This window comes from Schistocerca americana, chromosome 5, assembly GCF_021461395.2.
Source record: "Schistocerca americana isolate TAMUIC-IGC-003095 chromosome 5, iqSchAmer2.1, whole genome shotgun sequence".
Taxonomy (NCBI): domain Eukaryota; kingdom Metazoa; phylum Arthropoda; class Insecta; order Orthoptera; family Acrididae; genus Schistocerca; species Schistocerca americana.
The window spans coordinates 468,533,578-468,561,535 of NC_060123.1; the positions used below are offsets into that span (position 1 = coordinate 468,533,578).

A 27,958-nucleotide genomic window follows, 5' to 3' on the forward strand; every position below is an offset into this window, starting at 1 on the left:
CTTTGCCTGTGTTAGTCTGCCTTTTCGTGCTCCTTGCTTCGTCCGTCACAGGTTATATCGATTCCATTGTAGCAGAATTCCATAACTTCGGCTACTCTATGATCACCATTTGTAATGTTAAGTTTATTGCAGTTCTTATTTCTGCTACCTCTCATTACTGTCGTCTTTCTTCGGTTTCCTCTCAGTCTATATTCACTACTCACTGATTTTTCATTCCATTCACCAGGTCTTGACAAATTCTTCTTCACCTCCACCGAGGATGGTAATGTCATCAGCGAATCCTATCATTGTTATCTTTTCACACTGAATGTTAACTTCACTCTTGATCTTCTATTTTCGTCATTGCTTCGTCGATGTATAGAATGAACAGTAGGGGCGAAAGACTGCAGCCCAGTTTTGAGAGTTTGAACGAGATCGTGTAATAGAGCTACGAGAATCTGGATGCTCTTTCCGTGGTACCGCAGAAAGAATTTGCAGCCAATGTACATGATTTCTGGCAGCGGGGGTCACTAGAATGTACGGTCGCAGGGCATCAGTCTCCAGATAGTCATGTGGCATTACCTGGAGGTAACACCATCCTATTCTGCATTTGGCTCTGGCGCATCGTACTGCATCTACAGTAGCAGTTTGAGCAGCAGTTACCACCACAGTGACTGGGTAAACTGTTATAAATCGGTTGCTACGAGGAATTTCATTGCCATTTGCGACTTCACTGGTGACAAGTGAGAGCTCTTTGGACTGCAGGGTGCAGGTGCGTAACATTTTCTCCTGAAAGCTGGTCCTGTCTTGGAGCCAATGAAGGCTGTGTGTTGATTAGGAGGAGGCTAGATGAGAGCCTGCTACCAGTGTGTCTGCGTGTGCTAGACGCACTGGACCTATAAAGGAGTTGTGGTCTGTGGTGCGCTTTCGAATGACAGTAGGAGTACTCTCGTGGTCGTCCCACGCACTCTGACCTCAAATTTGTACGTCAGTCTGGTTATTTGACCTGTTTTGCTGCCATTCATGAACATCATTCACGGAGCTTTATGCCACAAACTGACATCCAGTACCTGTACGACCCATTGCATGCACGTTCCATGCTTGCATTCAACATCCTGGTGTTTATAGAGAGTATTAAACAAGCAGCAATTTCACATTTACGGTGGCTTGTCTCGCGCCTTCATTAACCTGTGATCTTGCAGTGTTAATCACTTAAATATTTTACGTATACAAACATATTCACGAAATTTCGTTGTCTACATTAATTATTTTTTTGGTGTTGCGAATTTTTTCCGTCAATATATTTTCAGAGATATCTTACCATCATTTTAACTAACACAAATTTTTACACCTATCTTCTTTTTCATTTTCTTCTAGGACGTGTAGTTTCAAATTCCAACCGTGCTACATCTCATGTGAAGGCAGAAACAAGTAGTAGGAGATTATATGTAAGCGCTTTACATTTCAGTTGTCAGGTCTTACTGTTTCCACTTTTATCATTGCATGGTCACACGTGAGTTATCATTACATGGTCACACGTGAGCCAGTTTCTGTTTAATTGATTACTTAGTTTCTGTTCGCATACGATCAGAAATAAATAACCTGCGGAAAGGGGAGTAATGCGAATTCAGGTTCTAACGACGAAGAAGACCAGAGGAAGTTATGGCCAAAAAGGGAGAAAGGAGGCTCAAAAACTCTCTAATGGTCTACGTTCGAAATCCAATCAGGCACACAACTATAATCTGGCATTAGTTTTGGAGTAGCGTCCACTCCACCATAGAATGTAAAATACAGTTTCCGACTGTAATGCACAGCAAGGCTGGGTGGAGGAACAGTGCCCTCTGAATGGTTACTTTTAAGCCCCTATATGTATTTCAGTGAGGAAGACTTCTGAACTGGCCTGCTCTGTCAGGGAGTTGCCATGCTTAGAAGGATTAAGACGTGTACTCGATGCAGTCTGAGAATGCAGTGGGGCGGTTGTGCAGACAAATTTGCAACTATACTATGAATGTTTTGAATGGATACAGTACCATGTGATTTAAATGGTATTTTTGCGTGAGGGTTTTTTGTGATTTTGTATTTACGTGGAAAATAATGTCCTAAGTGAAATGTTAAATAAACTTCTATCGCTTGCATTACAAGTGAGCATTTTCTCATCCCGGGTATAACCTCGTGGTGGCCTTACACTCTAGGTTTGATAGATGTAAAGAGTAACGCTTCTTCTCTCTGACATGTTTGCAGTTGGCTGCCCTTATGGTAAGCTCATTCCACGTGAGACATACAATTTCTAGAGGTATGTTGCCGGTATTTTTCCCATCATTATAATGTTTGTGACAGGGCTTCGGGAGTTGTAGTAAACTTACCATCTCTTATGGCGTCTATTTCCTCATTTATTTCCTCACATGTCTCCCACCAGACGATTCTTCTGTGATGTGAGAAGCATATTACCAGAAGAACTGTATTAAACTATTTTGGTATGTACAAATCAACGAGTACTTCTACTGGACTACTGTACTCTGGAAGCACCTAGACAGTGAAGTAATTTGCCTCCACTACACGTGATACGCAGTATTAACATCAGAAGGCGGCACTCTCCACCCAGTGTCACCGTGGCTGCGTGAGGGATGTGTGCCCGACAGACTGACAACCCTTCCCACAGCAGTGCTACATCAGCGTCGGGACCTTGGAGTGGTTACATAAGCAGGTGGCAGAGCTTCAGCCAGGCACGATGCCTAGGCTGTTAGGTGGTAATGCAGGTGACACCACAGGTCGCTGGCCCAGCGATCAGTTTGCCTCCGTAGATCATAGGATCACGAATGGATTCTCTAATATATTGAGGCGGCCTGGGTGTTTACAGAGGCGCCAAGCCGCTCTGAATAAGCTCTGGGCCAGGTGCTGACTTCAGAATCTCGATAGGAAACGTCTCTACGTACGACGCCGTGCCGCACCAGACACGGCCGACCGTCGGAGCAGCTAGTGTCTGCCTTCACCATCACCAGGACCGGGCTCCTGCATCAGAGACGATGAGGAACTTCATTTAGGTTATAGAACTTCACTACGTCCTTTTGTTCTCTTTCTGACTGCATACCAAACTTTGTCTGTTTCACCGTAATGCCCTTCAGCCTAAATTCAGATTTCTGAAATTCAGCGCTTATCACGAACTTTCACAAACTATTGTAGTGATGAACTTTTCTGCTCTTCAAAATGCATTTTAAGTACTTTTCAATAAAACTGTTATGTGCTGTTTACCTTGGATGTGTTCACATTGTGCCCTAACCGGCGCAAGCCGCCCGTTGTGGCCGAGCTGTTGTAGGGGCTTCAGTCTGGAACTGCGCCACCTCTACGTTCGCAGGTTCGAATCCTTAGGTTAGTTAGGTTTAAGTAGTTCTAAGTTCTAGGGGACTGATTACCTCAGATGTTAAGTCCCATAGTGCTCAAAGCCATTTGAACCATTTGAACATAACCGGCGCAATGCATAACACCCAGTATTTTCAGTCGTCTCCTTGTTAGTGCACATATCAGGAACAACTTTATTCTTCCGCTACGAGAAGTTCAGCTAGGCCATTCTTCCGCCAATAGTTACGTCTGCTACAAGAGAGAGTCCTGGAACCTACAACTATTGGATGTATCCACCAAACAGTTCGGCAGTGGCACGTTAACACTCTTAGCACAATATTTAAGCACCCGCACGCCGGCTCTCGCCAGTTCTCAGTAGTACCATTTCCCGTTGTCATCAATTCCAGTTGCCTACAGGTCCCAATTGTTATTCGACAGTTCTCAAGTGCCGTCATCAATTTCCGGACAGTTCCACTCTTCAGAAACCCAAGGCCGAGCGTCGCAGATTAGTCGAAGTGATAGTCAGACAGAACTTGAACTCTGCCTATTTAGTCAGTACTGAACATTAGGTGGATTAGTTGTAATTATCTACTGTTTTAGGCTGGATTATGTTTAGAACTTTACGTCAGTGCCATACCTTCGCACTCACAAAACAAAGAACCTCCGAACAAGCCTTAAGGTCCAACCGTACGGACCAGCCACCGTCTCATCCTCAGCACTTAGGCGTCACAGGATGCGGATACGAAGGGGCATGCGGTCAGCACACCGCTCTCGCAGACGTTGTAATTTTTTGTGAGCGGCGTCGTTACTTCTCAACCAAATAGCTTCTCAGTTGGCCTCACAAGGACTGAGTGCACTCCGCTTGCCGACAGCACTAGGCAGACCCGGACGTTGACCTATCCAAGTGCTAGCCAAGCCCGACAGCGCTTAACTTCGGTGATCTGACGGGAACCAGTGTTACGACTGTGAGAAGGCCGTTGGCCCTAACACATGAAAAGCTGGGAATTTTTTAATGTACATTACTTTAATAAATGATTGTTCGTTTCACATGTGTAACCGCGATTATTCTGTCTTCGATATACTGCCCTGTGAAGTTACCGTGGTAAACAAGATAGTAGACCAGAATGAGATTTTCACTCTGCAGCGGAGTGTGCGCTGATATGAAACTTCCTGGCAGATTAAAACTGTGTGCCCGACCGAGACTCGAACTCGGGACCTTTGCCTTTCGCGGGCAAGTGCTCTACCATCTGAGCTACCGAAGCACGACTCACGCCCGGCACTCACAGCTTTACTTCTGCCAGTATATCGTCTCCTTCCTTCCAAACTTTACAGAAGCTCTTCTGCGAACCTTGCAGAACTAGCACTCCTGAAAGAAAGGATACTGCGGAGAGATGGCTTAGCCACAGCCTGGGGGATGTTTCCAGAATGAGATTTTCACTCTGCAGCGGAGTGTGCGCTGATATGAAACTTCCTGGCAGATTAAAACTGTGTGCCCGACCGAGACTCGATAGTAGACCACTTACATGACGCTACGAAAGTTAGTAGCGTGGGATTCTCTTCCTGTTAACTTAATGTTAGGCAGGCGAGTTAATGAGGAATACTGCTTGAAGATAAGCAGTCTTCCACGCTTTACGAAACACGAATTTATAAAAACTGTTTATAAGTTTGCACACCCCCAAAGGTGAGTAGTTTGTGCGGCTGACTGCAGTGCGGAGGAGCCGAGTTCCATTCCCACATTGGGTGCACTCAGCCTGTTGATTGAGAAGCTACTTGACCGAGTAGCTGCAGCTCCAGGTCACGAAAACAGACCACGGTCGCGAGAGCGGTGCGTTGACCCCATACTCGTCCATACCGCATGCAACGACGCCATTGGCAGAGGATGACGTGATGGTCGTTCAGCGCCGATGAACTCGTCAGGACGGAGTTTATGTTTTTTTATTAAATGTCTTTACTCAGCGTATAACCGGAAACAAGTAAGAACCCCGGAAACCTCTCATTTTCATATTGTGGATGCTCCAAACACGAACAGTAATACTGTGAATTGACGGCCTGCCGTGGAGGACGTAATGCGTTAGGATAACACCATCACAGTCGTACACCAGAATCACCATAATTTTCACCATACTGTGGCTCTAACGCACTTCCGACTTTCGCGGTGACTCATACCGATTCCCCGCAAGCCTCTCGAAGACCTTGATTACACTGTCGTGTTGTACGACCTCTGGCGCATTCAATCTTGATCCAACTCCGTTGTTCCTGTTTCGAAAACATAGTGATACCGTTACGTTAGACCGTTCTCTCAGAAGTGACTGTATTTCCATCGATTGTGCGCACGTTGGTGACGTGGGACGGGCGAGTCCATTTTCTCGGAGGTAAGGTAGGTATGTCAACAATGTGTGCTATCAACGACAATAGTAGATTCAATTGCATAGTGTCCCACAGCAGTGTTGCCACTATTTAAGTTCCAACCTAGGTCCAATTATTTAACTAGGAGTATTCTCTAACTTCTTTTCGTCTTTCAATCTTGCCTATCCAGTAGCACCCAGACACAGATAAAGAGTGTGTTTCTTTAAGGACCTGGATCAGAAAAAGCTTGATCTTCTTTGTCAATAAAAATCTTCTAAATACGTGATCGTATTGCCAATGTGTAAAAGCCGTGGACGTTTCAGCCACTGTTGCAAAAATACCGTGAATAAGGCCATTTGTACCAGTGGCCGAAACGTCAGGGAATTTTCTTCACTTGAGGTTACAAATCCAGTATAATCCTATTGACTGCTGCAATGGCCGTGGAAACCTACACTTAAACTTATTTTCTTTCGTCAGTTTGCATGTATGATTTATGTGTTTCTCTTCCCTATTGTTGATGTGATCTTCAGTCCCAAAACTGGTTTAATGTAGCTCTCCGTACTACTCTGTCCCGGGGAAGCGTCTTCTTCTCCAAATAACTACTGCCACCTACAAACTCCTGAATCTGCTTATCGTATTCAGTTCTTGGTCTGCGTCTACGATTTTGACCCCCCACAATTCCCTACAATATTAAATTCTTGATCCATTGATGCCTCAGAATGTGTTCTGTCAACCGATCTCTTTCTCTAATCAGGTTGTGCCACAAATTTCTTTTCTTATGAATTCTATTTAGTACCTCCTTATTAGCTACGTGATCTACCAATCTAATATCCATCATTCCTCTGTAGCTCCAAATTTTGGAATCTTCTATACTCTTCTTGTCGAAACTGTTTATCGTCCACTTTCCACTGCCACAGATGGCTGCACTTCGGACAAATACCTTCAGAAAAGGCTTCCTAACATTTGAATCTCAATTCGATATTAACAAATTTCTCTTCTTCAAAAATGATTTTCTTACCATTGCCAGTCTACCTTTTTTATCCTGTCTGCTTCGACCATCATCAGTAATTTTGCTGCGCAAATAATTTCCCTCAGCATATCCCACCGAATTCGATTATATTCCATTATTCTTGTATTGCTTTTGTTGATATTATACCCTTCTGTCAAGACGCTGTCCATTCCGTTTAACAGTTCTTGTAAGTCATTTACTGTATGTAACAAACTACGTACATTGTCATCGACAAACTTCGAAGTTTTTATTTCTTCTCCTTGAACATAGCTTCCTACTCCAAATTTGTCTTTGGTTTCCCTTACTGCTTGCTCAGTATACAGACTGAGTAACTTTGGGGATAGGCTACAACCCTGTCTCACTCCCTTCTCAACCATTGATTCCCTTTCAATGCCCCTCGACTCTTTTCACTGCTGTTTGGTTTCTGTACAAGTTGTAAACAGGCCTTTGTTCCTCTTATTTTCCCCCTGCTATTTCCAGAATTTTAAAGAGTGTTCCAGTCATCGTTGTCAAAAATGTCTCTAAATATACAAATACTATAAACGTCGGTTTACCTTTCCTGAGCTTAATCTCTAAAGTAAGTCGTACGGTCAGTATCATTTCTCGTGTTCCTTTATTTCTCCGAAATCCAACCTAATCTTCACTGATGTCGGCTTCTACCAGTTTTCCTACTCTTCTGCAAGGAATTGGTGCTAGTATTTTGCAACCATGATTTATTAAACTAATAGTTCTGTAGTTTTGAGACCTGTCACCACCTCCTTCCTTTGGAGTAGCAATTACTACATTCTTCTTGAGATCTGAAGGTGGCACACCTGTCTCATAAATCTTGCACACCAGGGGAAAATTTTGTTACGGCTGGCTCTCCCAATGCTAACGGAATGCCGTCTACTCCCAGGTCCTTGTTTCGACTTACGTCTTTCTGTGCCCTGTTAAATTATTCTGGCATATACCATATCTCCCATATCATCCTCATCTAAGTTCTCTTACCCTTCTACAATATTGTTTTCAAGCTCATTTAACTTCTAAGACTCTCTCTCTTAGGACAGGCTTTTCTTTTGAGCCAGTAATATTTATACAGCTGCTTCTCTTTTCTCCAAAAGATTTTTAATTTCCCTGTCGGCGGTACCTATCTCTCCCTTGAATATGCTTCTAAATCTATTAGCCATTTTGCACTTACTATCAATCTCGTTTCTTGGACGTTTGTATTCCCTTTCACCTGCTTCATTTGCTGCATTTTTAAAGTTTCTCAGTTCATCAACTGACTTCAGTATCTCTTGTTTTAACCGTGAATTTCTACTAGACCTGGTCTTTTTTCCTACATGATCCTCTGCCGCCTTCACTATTTCATCTCTTAAAGCTGCCCATTCGTCTTCTACATTGTTCCTTTCACCTGTTCTACTCATCTGTTGCCTACTGCTCCCTCTGAAACTTCCAACGATCTGTGGTTCTTTCAACTTAGCCAGGTCCTATCTCCTTTATTTCCTAACGTTTTACAATTTCTTCAGCTTTAGTCTACAGTTCATAACCAGTAGAGTAGACATCTGCCCCTGGAAATGTCTTCCAATATAAAATGTAGTTCCAAACCTTCTGGTGTCTCCAGGTCTCTTTCACGTATGCAAACTTCTTTCATGGTTCTTAAACTAAGTGCTTGCGATAATTAAATTACACTCTGTGTGAAATTCTACCAGGTGCTTTCCTCTTTATTTCCTTTCCTCCAGTCCATATTCACAAAGTATTCGTTGTCCTACTGTCGAATTCCATTCCCCCATCACATTTAAATTTTCATCCCACCTAATTATCTGAACAATTTCTTTTATCTCCTCATACATTTCTTCAATTTCTCCATCATCTTCGAACCTAGTTGGCATACAAACTTGTACTACTGTCATTGGTATTGTCATTGGGTCTATCGTGGCTACAATAATGCGTTCACTATTCTGTTCATAGTAGCTTACGTACTTTGTTATTTACTTATTCAATATTAATCCTACTCGTAAATTACACCTATTTAATTTTTTATTTATAACTCTATATTCATCCGACTACAAGTCATGTTCCCCCTGCCACCAAATTTCATCAATTATCACTATATGTAATTTCTACCTACCCATTTCTCTTTTTAAATTTTGCAATCTCCTGCACAGTTAAGTGATCTAACAATCCACGCTTCGATCCGTAGAACTCCAGTTTTGTTTCTCCTAACGATGACATCCTCCTGAGTAGTCCCCGCCCGGAGACCGGAAAGGGGGACTATTTTGTCCCCGAAGTATTTTATCTTGTTTTTCCTTACTATGATGGGCATTTTCCTTATCACATAATAATTTTGCACGCAGATAATTGTTGTACTTATCCGTACAGTAAAATAATTTTATTTAATCTAATAACTTAAAAAAACATTGTTTTGAAGATTCTGAAGTTTGTGAGTGTCATGTTTCTGTACTTGATGTAGCAAAAACTATGGAATTGGTTTCTTCCGTGAATTAAGTATTATTGCTATTGACGTTTAACTAGACTGTGTGGCTGTTCTCTCTCCAGCGTCATTAACGAAGACGTTCAGAAATCGATTTGGCTCGACAGTAGCGATCAAAAGGGTGATGGAGTATTTCTGCAAAAGGTCATGTTCTTTACTATTTAGCAGGCAAACGATTCCGGATTAATCCACCATTCAGATCTCCGGGAAGGGACTACCTGAGGAGTGCTGGTGGTGAGGAAATGATTGGATAGCCGACGGAATGATACGCCTCTACGAGTCAGCGTGTGGATGTGTGAGTGTGATGGGAAGCTGTAAAATGTGAAAAGGGAAATGATCAGTCAGGATGTATTGTGCGTCAATGAATTGATGAAAGATGTAGATTTTGTATCAGACGAACTTAACTTCACAACGAAAGCATCAGAAAAAGGTGTAATGGTAGTTGGATTCATTACGAACAGGAAGACAGTGCAGAGAGTAAGTTACCGTGAACAGTTCAGCGATATGGTTATTCTCACCAGAGTCGACAGCACATTTATACCAACAACAGTATCAGGAATAGGTGCAGACGTCTCAAGGAGAAGGTAAAGAGGCACAGAAGTTACTTGAGTATACTGAACACGTAGTTCACAATGTAAATGGACATTAAAATCTAGTACTCATTGAGGACTACAAAGTTATAATAGGGGAAGGAGCAGACAAATGAATTTTGAAAGAATATGGGCGTGGTAGTAGGAATGAGGCAGAATAATGAGTAACTCGGTCTGGTACTACATGTCAGCTGGAAAGAGCGAATAAACTGTTCAAAAATTGAGAGAGGTGGTTGTGCACTTGGTTAGATATACTTGATAAGATTCGAGCTGGATTACACATGCACAAACAGAGATTGCGACATTAGGTATTGGACTGTAATTTGCACCCAAGAGTAAGTAAGGTACGATTATAAATTAGTAATTACGAAGAATAGGATTCCTTGTGAAGAGTCGCTCGGAAGACACAAATTAGAAAAAAATTAGATGCATTTTAAGTTCTTTAAGGTTGCAGATATGGCTATAACGAAGACCACCGTAGACATATCAGTAGAAAAACGGCTTTTAGAGAAGATGGTCCGACAAATCTGAGCATGACGAAGACGAATGCGAAGAAATGTCGAGTAACAGAAGAAACACAGCAACTGATCGACGAGGGAAGGGAGTACATGAATGCGCAGCAAAAGGCAGGAATACAGTAATATGTGTCCCTTGCGCAGTGGACAGCGGTGCACGGGAAAACAAGCAGTGGGCTTCTGGCAGGAGGAACAGCAGCTTGGGTGTTGGCCGCCCTCTAGGTCTGGGCCCAGCAAGCAGCAACGACGAAGCGGATGACTGAGGCCTGCTGTGGGTTTGCGCGTGATACGCCTTTTTAATGTATTGGTTGCGGCGTCCATTTAAGATTCTTTTTGTCAGCAGTCGTTTTTATCCCAACACCAGGTGTAGACGGCCATATAATATCGCAGGTGTCATTGGGGCTCGATTTACTGAAATTTGATTTAGTAGCGTTATGAAGTTAGTCTTCAATTGTTAGCATTACTAAATTTTTAGATTTTACTTGCTAGGACCGAGCAGTAAATAATGGTCCACCAAATGCACTTGGTCACAACCGAACCCAGTCTGCCACTTCCCATTGTAGCAGTTGGCCTGTTAAATGTTGGTAGATATAGTATAGGCTTGTTACAGAAACCTAAGGAATGACAAATGCAGTGTTGTCTGTTTTTAATGCTGCAGTTTATTGCACTATATAAATTCGCTTTCGTAAAAACATTGTCGCGAATTATTATGATCGATACGATTCGCATTCACTGAATCCAGTGGACAACAGTGCAGTTCATGGCCGCTTGGCGCTTTACGGTAGCAGTGTATAACAAAAATACGCAGAATTGTTACGACTATATTAGACTGTGCTATTATTTCCATCGAAAGAAGTAATGAAGTAATCATTTGTATTGGACGTAAGACTCAAGTGGGACTACCCAGTACTTAAGTCATAGGAAGTGCAATCAGGAGGGGTGGGCTTGTAATCTCCGTACCGTCAGATTTAGGTTGCCCTCAGTTTCCTTAAATCACCCTAGGCGAATGCCTGGAAGGTGTCTTTTAAAACGTCATGATCGACTTCCTTGCCCATCCTTGACCAATTAAGTTTTCAGCCGATGTTTAGTGATCTTCCTGGAATGTTACACCGTAATTTCTCTTTCATACCTAATTATTAAAACATCGACGAAAACTTCTTTAGCTTATTTGCAGTGACTGTTATACTTTGCAAAACAAACTTGTTCAAGACGAACAGGTTTCAGTGGTTTTCAAAAATGACTAAGTTACGCACGGATTTCAGAATGTGAGTTAACAGGTTTATATACGCCAAGACTATTACGCTAAAAGTACAAAGGGTTGTCAGAATCAGCACACGCCTTGGGATCTCTTCAGGCATAGTTCTGCTGCGGTACGGATAACAGGTGAGTCATAGTATCCGATTTATTTGGCACAGCAGTTGGAAACGTAGTCCAAAGCTGAGGTACGCCGAACAGCACTATTATTAAGGGCAGAACGTCTGTATTACAAACAAACGTACCGTCAAGTTATGGCGGTAAGTGGACCAAATGGAATGTCGTGATCTGCTGTGGTGAAACGGAACCAACGATTTGACCCAAGCCGCACAGACCTGGGTGATGCAGAACGGAAGACAAGATCTTGTACCAAGCGATTTCCATGTTTTAGGGAAGCCAAAGAACATATGGAGGGAAAAAGATTTTTCAACTATGATGACGTTCACAGAGAGGTTCCCTGATGGCTCCGTGAGCAAGGAGCGGATCTGAACGATTCGTGGAACTTTATTCCCTCTAGGTACAAGATTTCCGACCGTAGTTCACAGAGATTTATTAGCTATGATAGAAAATACTACTATGTTTGCAATTCCAACCTACGGCCTCAATTATTTGCTAGATCTATTCCAATCTCTGCTCCCTCTGCAGTTTTCTGTACTGCTTCCTCTAGTGTCATGGAAGTTATTCCCTGACGTCTTAATATATGTCATGCCATCCTGCTCCTTCTTCTTGTCAGTAATTCACTTATGTTGCTGTTCTCTCCGATTCTGTGCAGAACTTCCTCAATCCTTACCTTATCAAACGGTCCAAATGGCTCTGAGTACTAAGGGACTTAACATCTGAGGTCATCAGTCCCCTAGAACTTAGAACTACTTAAACCTAACTAACCTAATGACATCACACACATCCATGCCCGAGGCAGGATTCGAACCTGCGACCGTAGCGGTCTCGCGGTTCCAGACTGCAGCGCTAGAACCGCACGGCCACTTCGTTCAGTGTCATTGGTTATTTTGCTGTCTAGGTAACAGAGTTCCTTAACTTCATCTACTTCGTGACTATCAGTCCTGATGTTAAGTTTCCCGCTGTTCTCCTTTCTGCTAATTCTCACTGCATTCGTGTTTCTTCGATTTACTCTCAATCCATATTTTTACTCATTAGTCTGTTCATTCCATTTAGCCGAGTCTGTAAATCTTGTTCACTTTTACTGTGGGTAACAATATCATCAACGAATCTTATCGTTGATATCATTTCACCTTGAATTTCAGTTTCACTCTAGGACCTTTCTTACATTCCCGTGATCGTTTCTTCGAGGTATAGATTCAATGGTAAGGGTGAGATACTGCGCCCGTCTTAAATCGGTTTTAATCCAAGCACTTTGTCTTTCTCTATAGCTTACCCTTATTTTTCTCAAAATTTCGAACAACTTGCACCATTTCACAATGTCGAGCGCTTTCTTCATTTCGACAAATCCTGTGAATGTGTCTTGGTTTTCCTTAGTCTTTCTTCTATTATCAAGCGGCAAAGTCAGTATTGCCTCTCTGATGCCTTTACCTTCCTAAAGCCAAACTGATTGTCACTTGACACATTCTCAATTGTCTTCTCCAATCTTCTGTATATTTTTGTCAGTAACTTGGATGCATGAGCTGTTAAGCTGATTGTATGATAATTCTCGCACGTGTAGTCTCTTGCAGTCTTCGGAATTGAGTGTACATTTTTTCGAAAGTCAGATGGTATACCGCCAGACCAGAGTTCTATAAAAGTTATGTGGCTTGCTGTAATAATATTTAACTTACGTTGTGAGGTCCCATCGTATAAAAATACGTTCGTAAGTCCTGCGGCGAAATACAGTTATGCTTCATTGCATATTTATATTTGTTATCACTGAAAGTCATGAATATTTGCCTTACATTAATGTGTCATGGTACAGGTAACGGCACTCTGATTAGTATCCCACTGCTTGTCAGTGAAGTGGCACGATGAGGGTGCAATCTTCCTGTCTGTTTGTCCTTCGATTGTCAATGGAAGAATTTCGGATCCCTATCAGTCTAGCCTGGTTTAGATTATTTATGCTGTCCCTAAAGTACTGTAAGTGCAATTTTGATTGTTATTACGAAAATTCAAGCTCGATTTCCTTGCCACTTACAGTCTGAGTAACTTATGCACTATCCCCTACTGACCTTCCTGTCGACAGGTCGTGAAGCGCTTTCCAATTTTGGTTTTCCTCAATTTCCTGCTCCGTCATCCTACCCGACGACACCTTGTTGTTGGCAGTTATTTCTAATACACTGAAGCTCTTACATGCAGAGTTGCTGAAGAGCAGCCATGTTGAAAATCTTGAAATGTGTGCCTGCCCAGGTACCTAAAACAGCATATAAATATAGGGACATTAAACTGAAATCGTAAAAAGAGGCACATCTTCTGGAGAAGACGGTTGTAAAACTGCCGAAACCATGGTCAAGGTTTAATAAACTTGTATTTTGGAACTGGTTGGCCATTATTCCTAACGCTTTGAAACTCCTGAAAGTATTGGAAGAGCTTGACATCATTGCACTGGATGACGACATGGGGCATATTTCATTGACATATTTTACACCCCTTCCTAATGGCAGAGTGCTTAACTTGACTGCATAGTGAACTAATCACATCTGAAGATTGCATTAAATTGTCGAATCCGGTGATGTGAATACTGTGCCTATTAGGCGATCTTGACGAATTAACTTATTATGGGAAGAACACACTGCAACAGACTTGATTCATTTTGTACTGGAAATTCGTAGGTCGGTCTGTGTAAATATCGGCTAACCCTGTTATCTGAATTCGGAGAGTCTATAGCTACACTGTGTATCGGTAGTGTCGATCTCCTGTAAACTATTCACCTATTAAGTGGAACCTACACAATATGTTACTACCCGCTGACAACTTGATAACCATATGTTCGTAAATATATTGAGACAGCTGTTTCTCTATAAAATAGGCACTAGCTGACAGAGCCGGTATTGGCAGGGTATTCATTTCGCTAATTTTCTATTACGAACGGAAACAAAAAATGAACTGTGTTTCAGTGTAATATAGAAAAAAATTCATTTCCATGTTATCGTGAAACAGCCGCACAAAGAGATATTCATAATGTACAAGTGGATAAGTACAACTGCTGATTTTGTAAGCGTCTCAATGGCAACGCTTCTTCCACAGCTCTATCGACGGATATTGTTTTCGCCTATTGCTGTTTATAGTTATCAAAAGCGCTGCCAGGTTTCAGACATTTCATCGAATTGACTCGTAGGAGTGTCTAAGAAAGAAATAACGTATTAAATCAACATGCGTGATGCGGTAATTTTTCCACGCATCTCAGTGTTTGTGGTAACATATCTCTTGAAGTATGAATTGTACAGTGATGTATTTGTGTACGTATATTCAGCGGCGTGTGTGAATGATGTTCCCGAAATATGGTGGGAATAGGGGCAGTAGTATAGAAGTAAAAGACTTAAACGTCATGCACAATGCGGCAGTTTATCATGTGTCTCTGTTTGTGAATTTATATTTCCTGAACTATGTCTGCTGTATGGCAACTGCAATTCGTCACACTGATGACGTAGGTCTACTGTGCCAATGCTGAGGCTTCCTCTCGTGTTTTCGATATTTCCATCACCAATACGCATAGTCTGAATGAAAATTAACTGTATTTTGAAGAAGCCTGTGAACTTCTCAACTTTAGAAAGACAGATATTACTTTGTCATAATGAAGGTAATTTGTTGTGATTGGCTCGTTTTCGCATTATTATCTCCCACAAGTTCTCTATACGAGGTAACCGCAGTGAGATACTTTACAAAAGGAAATCTCACTTTTTAAGAATTGCTCGGAAACAAGAGTTCATTTTGTTCTTATAATGCTAACATTAACGAGAGATATGCTCAAACCTAGGATTTTGCAGTACAATTCAGCAAGCTCTTTCGCTTTCCAAACATGTTCAGTTTAAGAAGAGGAACAACAGACCTTTCAATTAACAGACATTTATTTTAGAAGATATGGAATACAACAATGGTGGAAAAATGACGGCATAAATTAAAGTTCCTTGGTGGTATCACAGAGACACAGCCTGTGGTAACTGCTCTGGAGCTTTCGCAGTTCAGCGCCAAAGATGTACCGGTGTTTATGCGGAGATCCTCTTGAGCTCCTCGCCGTACTTCTGCCTGTAGGTGCCGGTGGGGTCATACTTGTTCTCCAGCGGCGTCCACAGGTCGGGCTTCTCCTTGATAAGAAACCTGATCACCTTCTCGGCTCCGGCCTTCTGCTTCTCATTGCACTTGGCGCAGTCGTCCGTCAGCGCATCAGGGATGGCGGCTGTTAACAGACAAGGAACACAATCAGAAATACAAGGGCCATCAGAATACTGTTAGATGGAAATGCATCATGAGATTCATATCCAGTGGGAACATCCCTTTTTATGAAAAGGTGAGTATTCACGTTCATCTCATTAATGGAGTCCTACTTTGTGAGAATATAGGAACAGATTAATGCAAATGGTCGATGTGAAAGTCCTTCGCATGGACCATCTGCATCAGATATATAGTACAGTGGAGCTAATAAAGCGTAAATTACGCAGCAATGAAAATTACGTACATAAATGATTGCAAGTATAAATATTATTGTTATAGCCTAGCTGTAGCGAACAAAACATTGTGCTGCTGAATAAATGTTGTATCTCCCAATTGTATCTCCCAACTCTCAAATCAATATTTATGGTAATAGATAAGTCTTTTCAATAATAATGAATTTTTTGTACAGCCGTGTTGATTTCATTGCTTTCGCCACGGCAAACTAGTATTATTCACTCTTTGAGTCTCTATCTAATATTTGGGAAAGAACTAAATGTGTGCATCTTGTAGTTAACGAGAATGTCCAAAAAGTCCCCTTATCATTTCAAAACATCATAATTTGGAAGCTATTAGATGTATAAATCGTCGTTTACTTTAAGACGTCTAGCTGCTCTCGAAGCTTTTTTTCTTTATCTTTTGTTGCAGATTTGAATTTGGGGTGCATCAAAATGGCATCCGACCAAGTGAAGGTGCAGTTTGTCTTGTGGCGTGCAAAAGCAAATATGTCACAAGGGTTCTGCAGAATTAAGACTTCAGTATGGGACATCAGCTACCGCAACTCGTGGTCTTGCGGTAGCGTTCTCGCTTACCGCGCACGGGGTCCTGGATTAGATTCCCAGCGGGGTAAGGAATTTCTCCTGCCTCGAGATGACTGGGTGTTGTTGTGTCGCCTTCATCATCATTCATCCCCATTACGGTCGGAGGAAGGCAATGGCAAACCACCTCCACTAGGATCTTGCCTAGTACAGCGGTACGCGTCTCCCGCATCGTCCCCTACGCTCCTCGGAGTATGGGACCTCATCATCATCATCGTCATGGGAGGGTATTCCAGGCAGAAGCAAGCATAATGAGACGTTTTATAAACTTGAAAAGACCAGCAATGTTGAAGACTAAACGTGAAGTGAACGTCCTTCAGTGTCTCCAGCCGGCGTGGTTACAGTACGGCTGCAGCCGTCCATCATCATCCAGCATGATTGGGCCAACATTAGACTGGAGTTTGAAAGTGCAGGATGTTCTGAACGACGCATTTTCTGAGATGTGGATCGGTTGATGACTCCATCACATCGGCTCCGCACTCTCCTGATGCCACGCCGTTAGACTTCTTTTTGCAATGTTACATTTGATACAGTGTACGCAACACCTCCTAATGATACGGCTACCGATGGTGCACGAATCGATGGATCAATCAGAACTGTTGATGTTACAATGTTGATCCATACATGGGAACAGCCGTAATATCTCCAAGATTTACATTGACGTTTGAGAGGTGCTAAACATTCTACAACAAACCAGGATGATCTATCTCTAACAATTTCGAGGTTATTATTTTTAGAAATGTTAGCGTGGATTTACGGACATCCAGTACGTTACTGATGAACGTGGTGATGGAGGATTCTGTAAGCTGTAATTGCTAGAGTGTCAAGTGATATTTAGAATGGCTACACTTATCAGATCAGTCCTGTTTAGAAACTAATTGAATACAGTATACTTCTTTTGAATCCAAGCACTCAAATAAAGAGCAATTTTCCCAACAAATATTTCTGAGCTTCCAGTTCACAGGTGTATGTAACTGGATTCCAATGAAAATAGGAAAACCGTTCCTCTATTACTGGAGCTAGAAACTGTGATTCAAGTACAGTCTCTGTCTAGACTATGCAGATTCTAGGTAACAGATGTTATAATTGATCATGGGTATCTTGTATCTACAGATATTTGATATACAAAGTAAAATACCTAGGAGGAAAGTGATATTTGATATGCAGAAAAACTTTTTAAACTAGTGCAAAAGCGTATTGTAGGCCGAGACATTCTCGTGTTAACAGAAGCAGCAATAAAAGAAAGAAGAAATATAAGGAAAATTTTACAAAATAAAAAGTAAAATAGGGAATAGTTGAAAGAAAGAAGGCATATACTATAGAGGAAGTCAGAGTTTTTAGTACATTCACCGAATAATTGAGGACGTAGGTTGTAAGAGCTTCTCTGAGATGAAAAGGTTAGCACAGAAGAGAAACTCATGGCATGCTGGTTCAGACAAGTCAGAAGACTAATGAGAGAAAGGTTGATGTTACTGGCATGGTATGTATCAAGTAGATTCATAATGATCAAACTGCATGGAACTAGCGTGTAGATAGCACTAAAACTGCAATTCTTTCATTACTGAAAGCAGTGCACGCTAGTTATACCTTTTCAACTGTGTGAACGGCAAATTTTTTAGGAAGCAAACATGTAAGCAAATAATGTAAGCAACAAAGTTAGCTTTTTTCTGTCAACAGAACGAGTAATACAAGCAGTGAAATCTCATCAGTATCAGCAGTGTAAGTGAAACTGTCACCAATGTTTTGAGGTCCGTGAGGAGATACAAACTGCAAAAGGTTATATGAAATACATTCTTAATCTGAGTAAAACAGATTTGCAGGGACGAAAGGGATTTAGAGAATAAAGAGAAAGATAAAGGCCATGTAGAAACTCATACATTTTGAGTAGAAGAATTACACTTACCCTTGAGCTCCCTCCCATCAGGGGTGCAGGATGCATCGCTGTCTGATAGGAGACACTCGTGGTACTTCTTCAGTAGGCGGTCGTTACGCAGGATGTCATCCAGGTCGATGTTGTCGTACTTGGTGGTGTACGCAGCGGCAGCTGCCACCAGGCACGCCATCAACAGGGTGAGAGTACACTTGTGCATCGCGGCTGTTAAGAAAGGTCCCAACTGTGGCTGTCCAGTGATGTGTCGACCACAGAGTAAGTGGCGTCATATATACCAGCTGTTCCGCGCGTGACGTCACAGTGTTTGCCTCCGCACAGACTATGGAGTGGTGGCGACCTCGACCTCGACTGGTCCACGCACGTGATCGTTCCTCACAGCTGGTACCCCGTTTGGCTGGCAGCCGCTTGAATTCTCAGAAGCATCGTCACCTTGACGACTTACTGGAAATTCCTTCACGTCTTTTGTTGGATAACGTACCACGAGATTTCCTGTTCTGATTTTTCCGCTGTCTACGTATGAATCACAACTGGCCAGACAAAGGAAATATGTTGAATTCAGCATAATTAGTAATACTTGTGATGTCATTGACAGCCACAATACTGCAGTACTGCACTAACAAGTCATTAAGATATATAGAACTACTTCGTCTGCGTCACTAGATATCTGAGAGTAATTCATATTTACGGTATTTTAGGCAATGTCAAATTTGAAGTTCAATTTTATCAAATATAGATTACATGGAAGAGAGGTGCTTGCCAAACACTTAAATAAATTAAATTTTTTGGTGGTAAAGCAAAATTTCTCGACATAAGCTTCTTTATGTTCTATGTATTTTTATTCCATGCTTCCAGCTCAGTGTAATACTCCTTTGCAGAACAGCTGATAGGACACTTTTGTTCGATGACACTGTCCTCCAAGACATTTTCTGGGTTTAGAAACGGAGTAAGGTGATCAGCACCTGTCTATAGAGTATACCTGCCTTATTAGCTTGTCGATCTTGTCATTTGTGATCGTTTCTGGAGGGCATCTTCTATTTTATGAGCCGTCATCTCCAGTAACTGCGACTTCACCCAGAAACTGCACTGCCACTGCTTTCTTAGCTGTCTATAGGAATGCGCTGAAAATTGTAACAATCGCACTCATAAAAAAGTGCCAAGGAACCGAAGAGATTTGTAGTGATAATCTGAGTGAAGTGATGATGCATGGCTACAGGTCTAGAAACATAAACATGTACTATTTTATGAGGTTTACTTTATAAAATCGTGTTATTTTAAACTGGATAGTTCCTTACTGCTTACACGCATTTTCAGACTGAACTGGAAATTACATGTCTGATACATATAATAGTGATTGGGCTTAAATTATATGAAATGTGAAGCAATTCGTTTTATGAAATGTAACGTGTAGCAGACGTTTAGACGTCAGTGGATCACTAATGACACGAAGAATGACAACATAGTTACAGAAATCAAATGATATGATAGTGCTGCATTGTTGGCCGCAATGGGGAAAGTTCGGCCGCCGGGTGAAAGTCTTATTTCAGTCGACGTCACACTGAATGACTTGTGTGTCGGTGATGATGATCATGATGAAAGGGTGATGAGGACAGCGCAACACCCAGAACACGATCGGAGAAAGTCTCCAAGCCGGGTGGGAATCGAACACGGGCAGCCACATGGTAGGCAAACGTGTTACCACTCAGCTAAGCAGGCGGACACGATAGTTACAATAATGAATAAACAAACGCTGGGGGTTAGGAGTGCTGATTGGTTAATCGAAATCTCTGGTTGTGTCTATGCATGAATTGTGATAACATTTGCAGTAACAACGGTCACTGAACGGCTGAGGAACAAGCTCAGAGTAATTTCTGACTTGAAATAAGTCACCAATACGCCACTTATGCTGTCGTTAAATGTACAAATTAACGCAGTCAATCTGTAGGAATCTGTTTGTTCCTCCTTCAGGTGTTAGTAAACGTATATCAGCTGGAGAATAGCTGCTGGTGATGTAAGTAAAGTGAAATTTTTCTTCAGCTCATGGGTATACTGAAATCTGAACAGACCAACTCCAAGAGAAACAGTTATTCCGCGTCTAATATGCAATAAATCAATTTTCATACCTCCCAGAACGTAAATGCCCCTCAAGCGGGATTCGTTATACAAGAGGACGACGACCTAAAAGTTATATAATATCGTTGTACACGATCCTTCCGTATGATAACTGACGTGTCTGCCGATGGCAGGCGCAAGTAGGCATCCTAGGTACGCGAAACTAACAAAAGTTTACTGATCACAATTTCCACAACAATATTCTCGACAGTGAAACAAAAGAAATTGTGGTTCTTCATATGTGAAACAAAATGACTGTTAGTAGTTCAGCAAGTAAAACAAAATAAATGATGGTTCGTCAATAACGGAGCACTTAGGCTTCGCGAATCACAACGTAAATGAGCAAGTTCCGTCTTCGGTAAAAGAGCTGCACTCGCTTCAGTTGAATCTTCTTTATTTAAATGAATATGTCTGTTCTTAAAGTGTTGAATGGCTGAGAAGATGACACTTCTACGTTATTTGATTCTGAAACAGCTAAGTAAAACTAAACGTACTGAGCTACTTTCTCTTTACTTTTTCTTGTGTCAACACTGACCCAAAATATTGTAGCGCAACGCAGTCTGACTGCTCAAAAAATTACAACTTGACGTAAAATAATTAATTCAACAGAATGGCCCTGAGTACAAAGAAATCTTAACAATAACCTATACATTACATTAAGCACTTACCTCACATAAATCTTCATTACGCAAACTACTGCAATACAGCGAGCGTCAATACTGCCAGCTAAATAAAAGATACTAACTACTAAAGCCACTAACTTCTAATAGGCATGTGGTTATAAAAGGAAAGACTTTGTTTCAAACCAAATAATGTATTTTTTACCTTAATAATGTGACATCCAGTCAAAGACGAATATAAATGGTCATTGACATACAGTACAAAGATATATAGTCGTGAATAATTTTCAATCACCAAGTTGGATACTTCCAGATCGTTAGCCTACTCTAACACTTCAGACATCTACCCTCCATCAGTGCTAACTTCTCACATTTAACATCCATCACTGCTGGCTGTTCACCTCCAACTGCCCAACAGTACTTCCATCACTGCTGGCGACTAACTTCCAACTGCCCAACACTACTGGCTATTAACTTCCAACAACGAGTCAAACCGCTACACAGCGCTGCCAACACAGAAACAGCCCACTTCCACAGGGAACAGAATTTTAAAGTCTTACGAACTTATGATAAAAACAGTGACTTCAGTTTCAGTAGTCACTCGCTGTTTAATGAGCTGAGTCTTGAAGTTCTAATACCTGTTGGTTAAAACGGAAAAAAGAAGTATCTCGCTTAAGATTTAAAACCAAAGTTTGAACTGATGTTTCACTCAAAAACAATAAACATTGAACAGCTCTTAATGTGTACTTAGCTGAAGAAGTATTGAGAGCAAACAGTAATGAAATATCTAAGTCCGACAAGGGAAGAAACTTATTGTCTGGTACTAAATTGTCAGCTAGGAGAACCACAGTAGAATTGTACCAAGTCTCAACGAGCACATTGCTGATTCCTTAGTGTCCCAGCTGAGAAGGTGGCGTGCTGTCCAGAAGTTGACGGCCCTGTCCTTGGAACGGCATAGTGGAGATGTTCAGGTTGCTATCTGTGATGGATCTGCTCTCCGAAGCTCGTGCACTGGCCTAAATAGTTGTCCCGCGGACAGAACGTGTAGGCCGATTTTTGGCACATGACATTGTGAATGCATGAAGAGGTGCTATTTGCCAGTGACCTCTACCACCACTGTGTTTGCTACCTGGTGAAGTAGCTGGAGTGCTGTTCATGCCCTCTACTGGTTTAGCTGCGAATTTCCGGGGCTTGGAACTGCCATGTCATCTGCACTGTAGGGACTGAGTACGCTGCAACCCTCACAACGAATAAGTTGTACACGTTACAATCGGCGCCTGATTTCTAGTGTGTAATGATATTCCTCACCCCTCTCCTGTGACGATGTTCGTCAGAAAATTGTCACGATCAACTTCGTAATGTGCAAGCGATTCCACACCGAATGTGCGTCGTTGTTATTCACGGTCTTCTGTTGAGCTGAGAGGAACCCAGCAGGCATACACCTCTGAGTAACCCAACTTCTGGGCGAATGTGTCAGCACTGACAACAGAGACGTCTAGTTGTGCAGCGAGGTGTTTAACTGTGGTCCATCGATCATCTCGAATGAAACATGCCGACAGAACAGGCATCCTGCTTTCATATAAGAAGCCACAGGTGTCTGCGGCCGACCGGCACCTGGAAGTTCGGGCAGGTTTGGGAAACCTTGTTATGATGATGACAGACCCCTCGCCCAACGACTCAGCGTGGTTTTGTTCACTGCCAGGCCTCCGCAGAAATTCTTCTGGCTATTATGAATACCTCCAATACTCTGGGTTGTAGCCAAAAGAAACGCTAGGACAGTTCTCCATTACAGTCGCCATTTAGAAGTCTACGAAAAATGCCACCACCTGTGGAAACTACATGAAACTATAGGGGCTGAAGTGGGAATATTTTACGAATTCGCACAAAAAATTCTGCAGTTTGTCATCCGGAAATCGCAGAGAAAAAAGTGTTGCATTACTTATTTAACGCACTTACCTGACATCGTATCCTTTGTACATAAGGTTTGTGACTCGCTTGGAAATTCACTATGGCAGCATAGACCTCATTAATATCAACTTCATCAAAATATCAATTTCATCACGTCTCTGTGATGCAGAAACATAAAATAAGAAAGAATACTTCCTTCTTAACTCTTTTAAAGCCCACCTCACCCAGAGTGAGAGATGCCGTACGTTTTCTTGACGACTAGCACGCCGGCTCCCAAGCTGTCACTCTTGACCGATAGATGCCTGACAGGACGGAGCTTCTCACGTTCTCAGATGATTGTTCTGATACCGATTTTTCGATGGATATCTGCACCTGCCAGTCAGCTGGGATTGCTCAGCGCCAAAGGTGACACCAACGCTGTTTTATTCTGTACGTAGGCACTTGAATCAGACCTTTTTCCTACCAAGCTAATGGCAGCGAACTTTACACAGCTAGGCAGCTTAGGCAGAAGAGATGGCCGTACCCACTAGCTGCTAATCAACAGTAAGGCAGTAAATCTTACAGCGAAATTTGCTGCCCATGATTCTGATTCACGAGCTGGTCAACCACAGTTAACGCGTGCATGACCCTTCCCAATAATTTTACCAGACCCAAAATATATGTGCCTACGACTTGTGGCTGCTTGTTTCCTCATTTGTTCGTCGCATAAAACAAGCATCATGGTAAATGTGCCAGCTGGGAATTAATTCGTTCATCGCGCAGATCCCCCGAAGAAGGAGAACATACACGGTTGAGAATCAAGACAAGATAAACACTAACAAAACCTTGTAGAAAGCCAATCCTTCCACTGTGTTAACAATAAACGGCCTCTATACTTTGTTTTATGTTCGTACCCATGTGAGAACGACACACTGCTACGTGTGAACCAAGGTAGCCAGAAGAATGGACTTTATTAAGTCAATTAACAAATAGCCTATAACAATCGTCTCTCGGGGTGTAACCTGGTACAGGTTAGAGTCTTTCACTCTTCAATGTGCTGCCGTACGGATGTATGGGACTGGGCATAGTGTGTGGATGACGAAATAAATACAATATCTCTCATCAACTTTACGAAAATCCAAGTTCTAAACTGTTCAAAAGTTCTACATCAGCTCGGAGTCCCCACGTGCTACTGCACGAAGAGATTTACCCACACATTGCACGGCACACACACTTCAGTGTCCCCCCCCCCCCTCCTCCCCCTAAATTTGTTGGACTTACAAGTTTTGCTGCGTTTCATCTATGAGGTGCCAACTTAAATTCGTCGCAATGTAGCGAATTTTAAATAAAAGTATTTAAAGTAAAACAAATAGGCAGGATTTGCTACAGCAAACTCACGTACGCACTCACGTATTTTTTGAAGTTTCACAAATTCGAGTACATTTCCAATAAGAACATAGAAAAATCGAAAATCCCATTTCACAATAAATAATTTTCAGAGCCTTGCAGAGTTTCTTTTGGTCTTGGAGGCGATTGAATAAACCACGATTATTTGCGTAGGCTATCTTTTGAAAACCATTAAAGTTCCACAGCAAATCAAATTATACATTCCAAAGTGGCTACGCACTGAAACCTTATGACTGCGTGTTGTATCACACGCAACCCAAAAAGTAACAAGTTCACCAGACGCAGAAAAAGATCTATGTTCGGAAGTAGGAACTCTGAATAATTCCGCCCCCCCTTCCCCCCCCCCCATCCCCCCCCCCCCCCACCCCCCGCCGTACTAACGGCTACTTCACCGCTCATCAAATAAAATTTTCTATCAACACAAACACAGCCGGACCACTATCAACGTCGTATGAACTTTGTTTCCCTACCAAATTGCCGCTGTTCACCCAGGAAATGTCGGTGAAGAACGACTGAAGTCAGTTAAACTACATAACGTGAAAATTGCTGAAATTCTTTGTTTTAACCTTTTACACACATGTAATATAACAAATCACACGGCATTGTTTCGAAAAATTTTGTACTGTTATCAGTTGTCTCTTATCGGCCATAGTTTATTTATAAACAATAATTTATATGGTTTTTCCCCAGTTTTAGGATTAACGTACAGTTTAAATTAGACGTTAAATAATTTCCAATTCACTTTTACAATTCGCAAATTATTTATAACACTTGTCTTAAAATAGCTCGTGAACTAATGCGGGTATCGAAGGCACATCATCACACGAGTATTCGTCCGTCTCTTCCGCTTCAAATGAGTCTACTGGCTCTGCAGTGGCGCATAAGGGTGAATATTTGTTAGTTTTGGCATAAGCTTTAATTTTGCACTGGACGCGAAAAGCGGCCATGAGAAACAGTAGCCATTGTGCTGCCCAGCGGAAGGGTTTTTCCGGTCACTCTGTCAACCTAGCGGCCGGTGGAAGTCCAGAGAAAACCCCATTTGTGAAGCATCGTCTGAAACTGGGCCTTCATGTGCTCCTGTCAAGCTGATTTCGGCGTCAACACGAATATGATGCGTCCTCTGTCGCGTGTTTGTGAGTGAATAAAATGTCTCTTCCCTTTACAATAGGCTGCCGTGTGAGAAACGGAATTTACTGGTAATGGTTGGAGGTGTCCACAACCCGTGGCAGGACGACGTCCTGCAGGGCAGAGAGCTTTGAGACGATGACAGAGGAAACATCCCACTAAGAAATGCGGAGTAAGCTCACGGTGACTGCCTGGATGGTTGACACACGGTCTGCAATGCACTCGTAGGTCTTCGATTGTTGGCGATGTCCGCCGTAAGTGGTGTCCCGCGAGGCGATATCAGAGGTGACATTTGTGGCTCAAAGGACGCACTCGGTGATGGACAAGAGGTTAGTAACACTGTCGGCCACGCGCTCCTCGGTCTTCAGTTGTGAGTTGTGGCTCACCGACAGTGCAAAGCCAGTGATTTATTCCGCGAAGGAAGTCAGTATTGAGGGGCCGAAGGGTCTGCACTTGCCCACTGAGTGACTCCGAATGTGCAGAGGCCGAGAAGCGACGTAAAATGTAGCCGGGTCGCGGAAGGATACAGGGACCAGCGCCTGGAGGCATGTGACTGGCGGCAATGAGGTAGTACCAGCGCTGGTAGCCACACCTGTGTCAAGGCTCTCACCATGGCTGTGACTGCTGAAGACTGTAGGGAAAAGTTTTTGAGTAAATCGGATGGCTTTCCGGCGATCTCCAGCGTCCATGTAGCGAGCGAGCAAGTGAAGAATGATGCCACCCGCCCTACACAACTGTATGAAGGGCAGCAGGATCGCAGGCGCTAGCCGTAAAAACCATACTGTGTAAAGTCTTCTATTCTTATTCCAGTTAAATTTAATGTAGACAATTATAAACGAAGCCACTTACTTTATAAAAATCCAGCTTTTTCCTAAGTTATATTAAATTAGTAGTTGCTCGTATTTTACTATTCCTAACTTAATATTTACTTGATTACACTGGCATTTTTCATAAAGATACATTTGGGCTTAATATTTACTTGATTACATTGGAATTTTTCATAAAGATACATTTGGAAATACAATGTTTCCGGCATACATATCCTTTTTTAATAGGAGAAGATAACAACAGCCTATAGGAATATTACAGCTTTCAACACTACCGTTAGCTGCAAATTCATTATCAGTTTATTGGGAACCGGTTTCTACGATACACTTTGTGATAACAAGGCCCTAAAAGTAATATGAAAACAGCTACATTAGAAATAGCGTGACATCAAAAGCAACATTGCAGGAGGCAGGAGAGACAAATTGCATAAATCAAGTATAAATTTAATGTAAACTGACTGTGTAAAGGTAGCCACCATATGGGTCACTAATATCTAACATCATGTACTTGTAGTTGGTCAACGTAATAAGAGAATCTGATCTACATATAAGGGCACAGTAACCTAAGTAGAATAACCTGCCGTGTACAGTTACTTCACCCGAGTGAACATTGCGATATAACGTAAGGAGACAAAAGAATAGAAACCTTGCTACAAGACGGAAAACTTGCCTCTAAATATATAGCGGTTGAATTTTCCCGAAAGACGCAAATGAGAAAGCCTCTCGCGAAAATAATTACTATCCGCATATAGCAGAAACAAGTCATAAGACGTGAGAACATCATACCCGTAAGTAATCTCAGTTAACATCCTGTACGAATCATAGCAGCTCTTATAGTAAGCAACCACACATAGTAACACCGCCAACAGAAGCGCACCGTATGTGATTGCCATAGAGAAGACAACATCTGCAAAGACATCGACATTAACTAGTCGGATTGAAACAGTATGTGTGTGTAGGATTGCTAACCGTGTAGCCAAAGTTTTCAGTATAGAAACTTACCTGTAGAAGACTGTGCTCTATTAAATGCGGAACTGAGTGAGTGTCAAACAAGTGTTACCTGGCGACGAACCATACATGACATGTAACGTACCCATGCAAAAATACGTACACGCCAATCGACTGCCTGATGTAATGGAATAACGGCTGACATACCGTACTGTTCACCACAAATGATCACTGCAATGGCCTTACATCGAGATATTACTTGGCGAATTATTCACTCAATAATTTGGTTAAACCACTAATGGATGGAGAAACAGCAGCTAACTGGCCAAAAGCCACTAAGGAAATAAGAGTTAAGCATAGTACGGTGGCTGCGGAAGCAATATTAATCGTGTGCACAGAGCCTTGATGCCACATGGAGACCAAAGCGACAAGAACGGAAATCTTGATATTAGCTTG

At 42.1% G+C, this 27,958-nt stretch overlaps 1 protein-coding gene across 1 annotated transcript; it reads right to left on the minus strand.

The window, feature by feature from the left end:
• Positions 1-15,491: 15,491 nt before the first annotated feature.
• Positions 15,492-18,812, minus strand: LOC124615306 (ejaculatory bulb-specific protein 3-like). Its single transcript, XM_047143094.1, has 2 exons — positions 18,592-18,812; positions 15,492-15,838 (listed from the first exon to the last, which is right to left on the minus strand). Exons 1-2 carry the CDS (start codon positions 18,776-18,778, stop codon positions 15,648-15,650), a joined length of 378 nt encoding a protein of 125 aa, XP_046999050.1. The 5' UTR covers positions 18,779-18,812; the 3' UTR covers positions 15,492-15,647.
• Between the last annotated feature and the right edge of the window lie 9,146 nt (positions 18,813-27,958).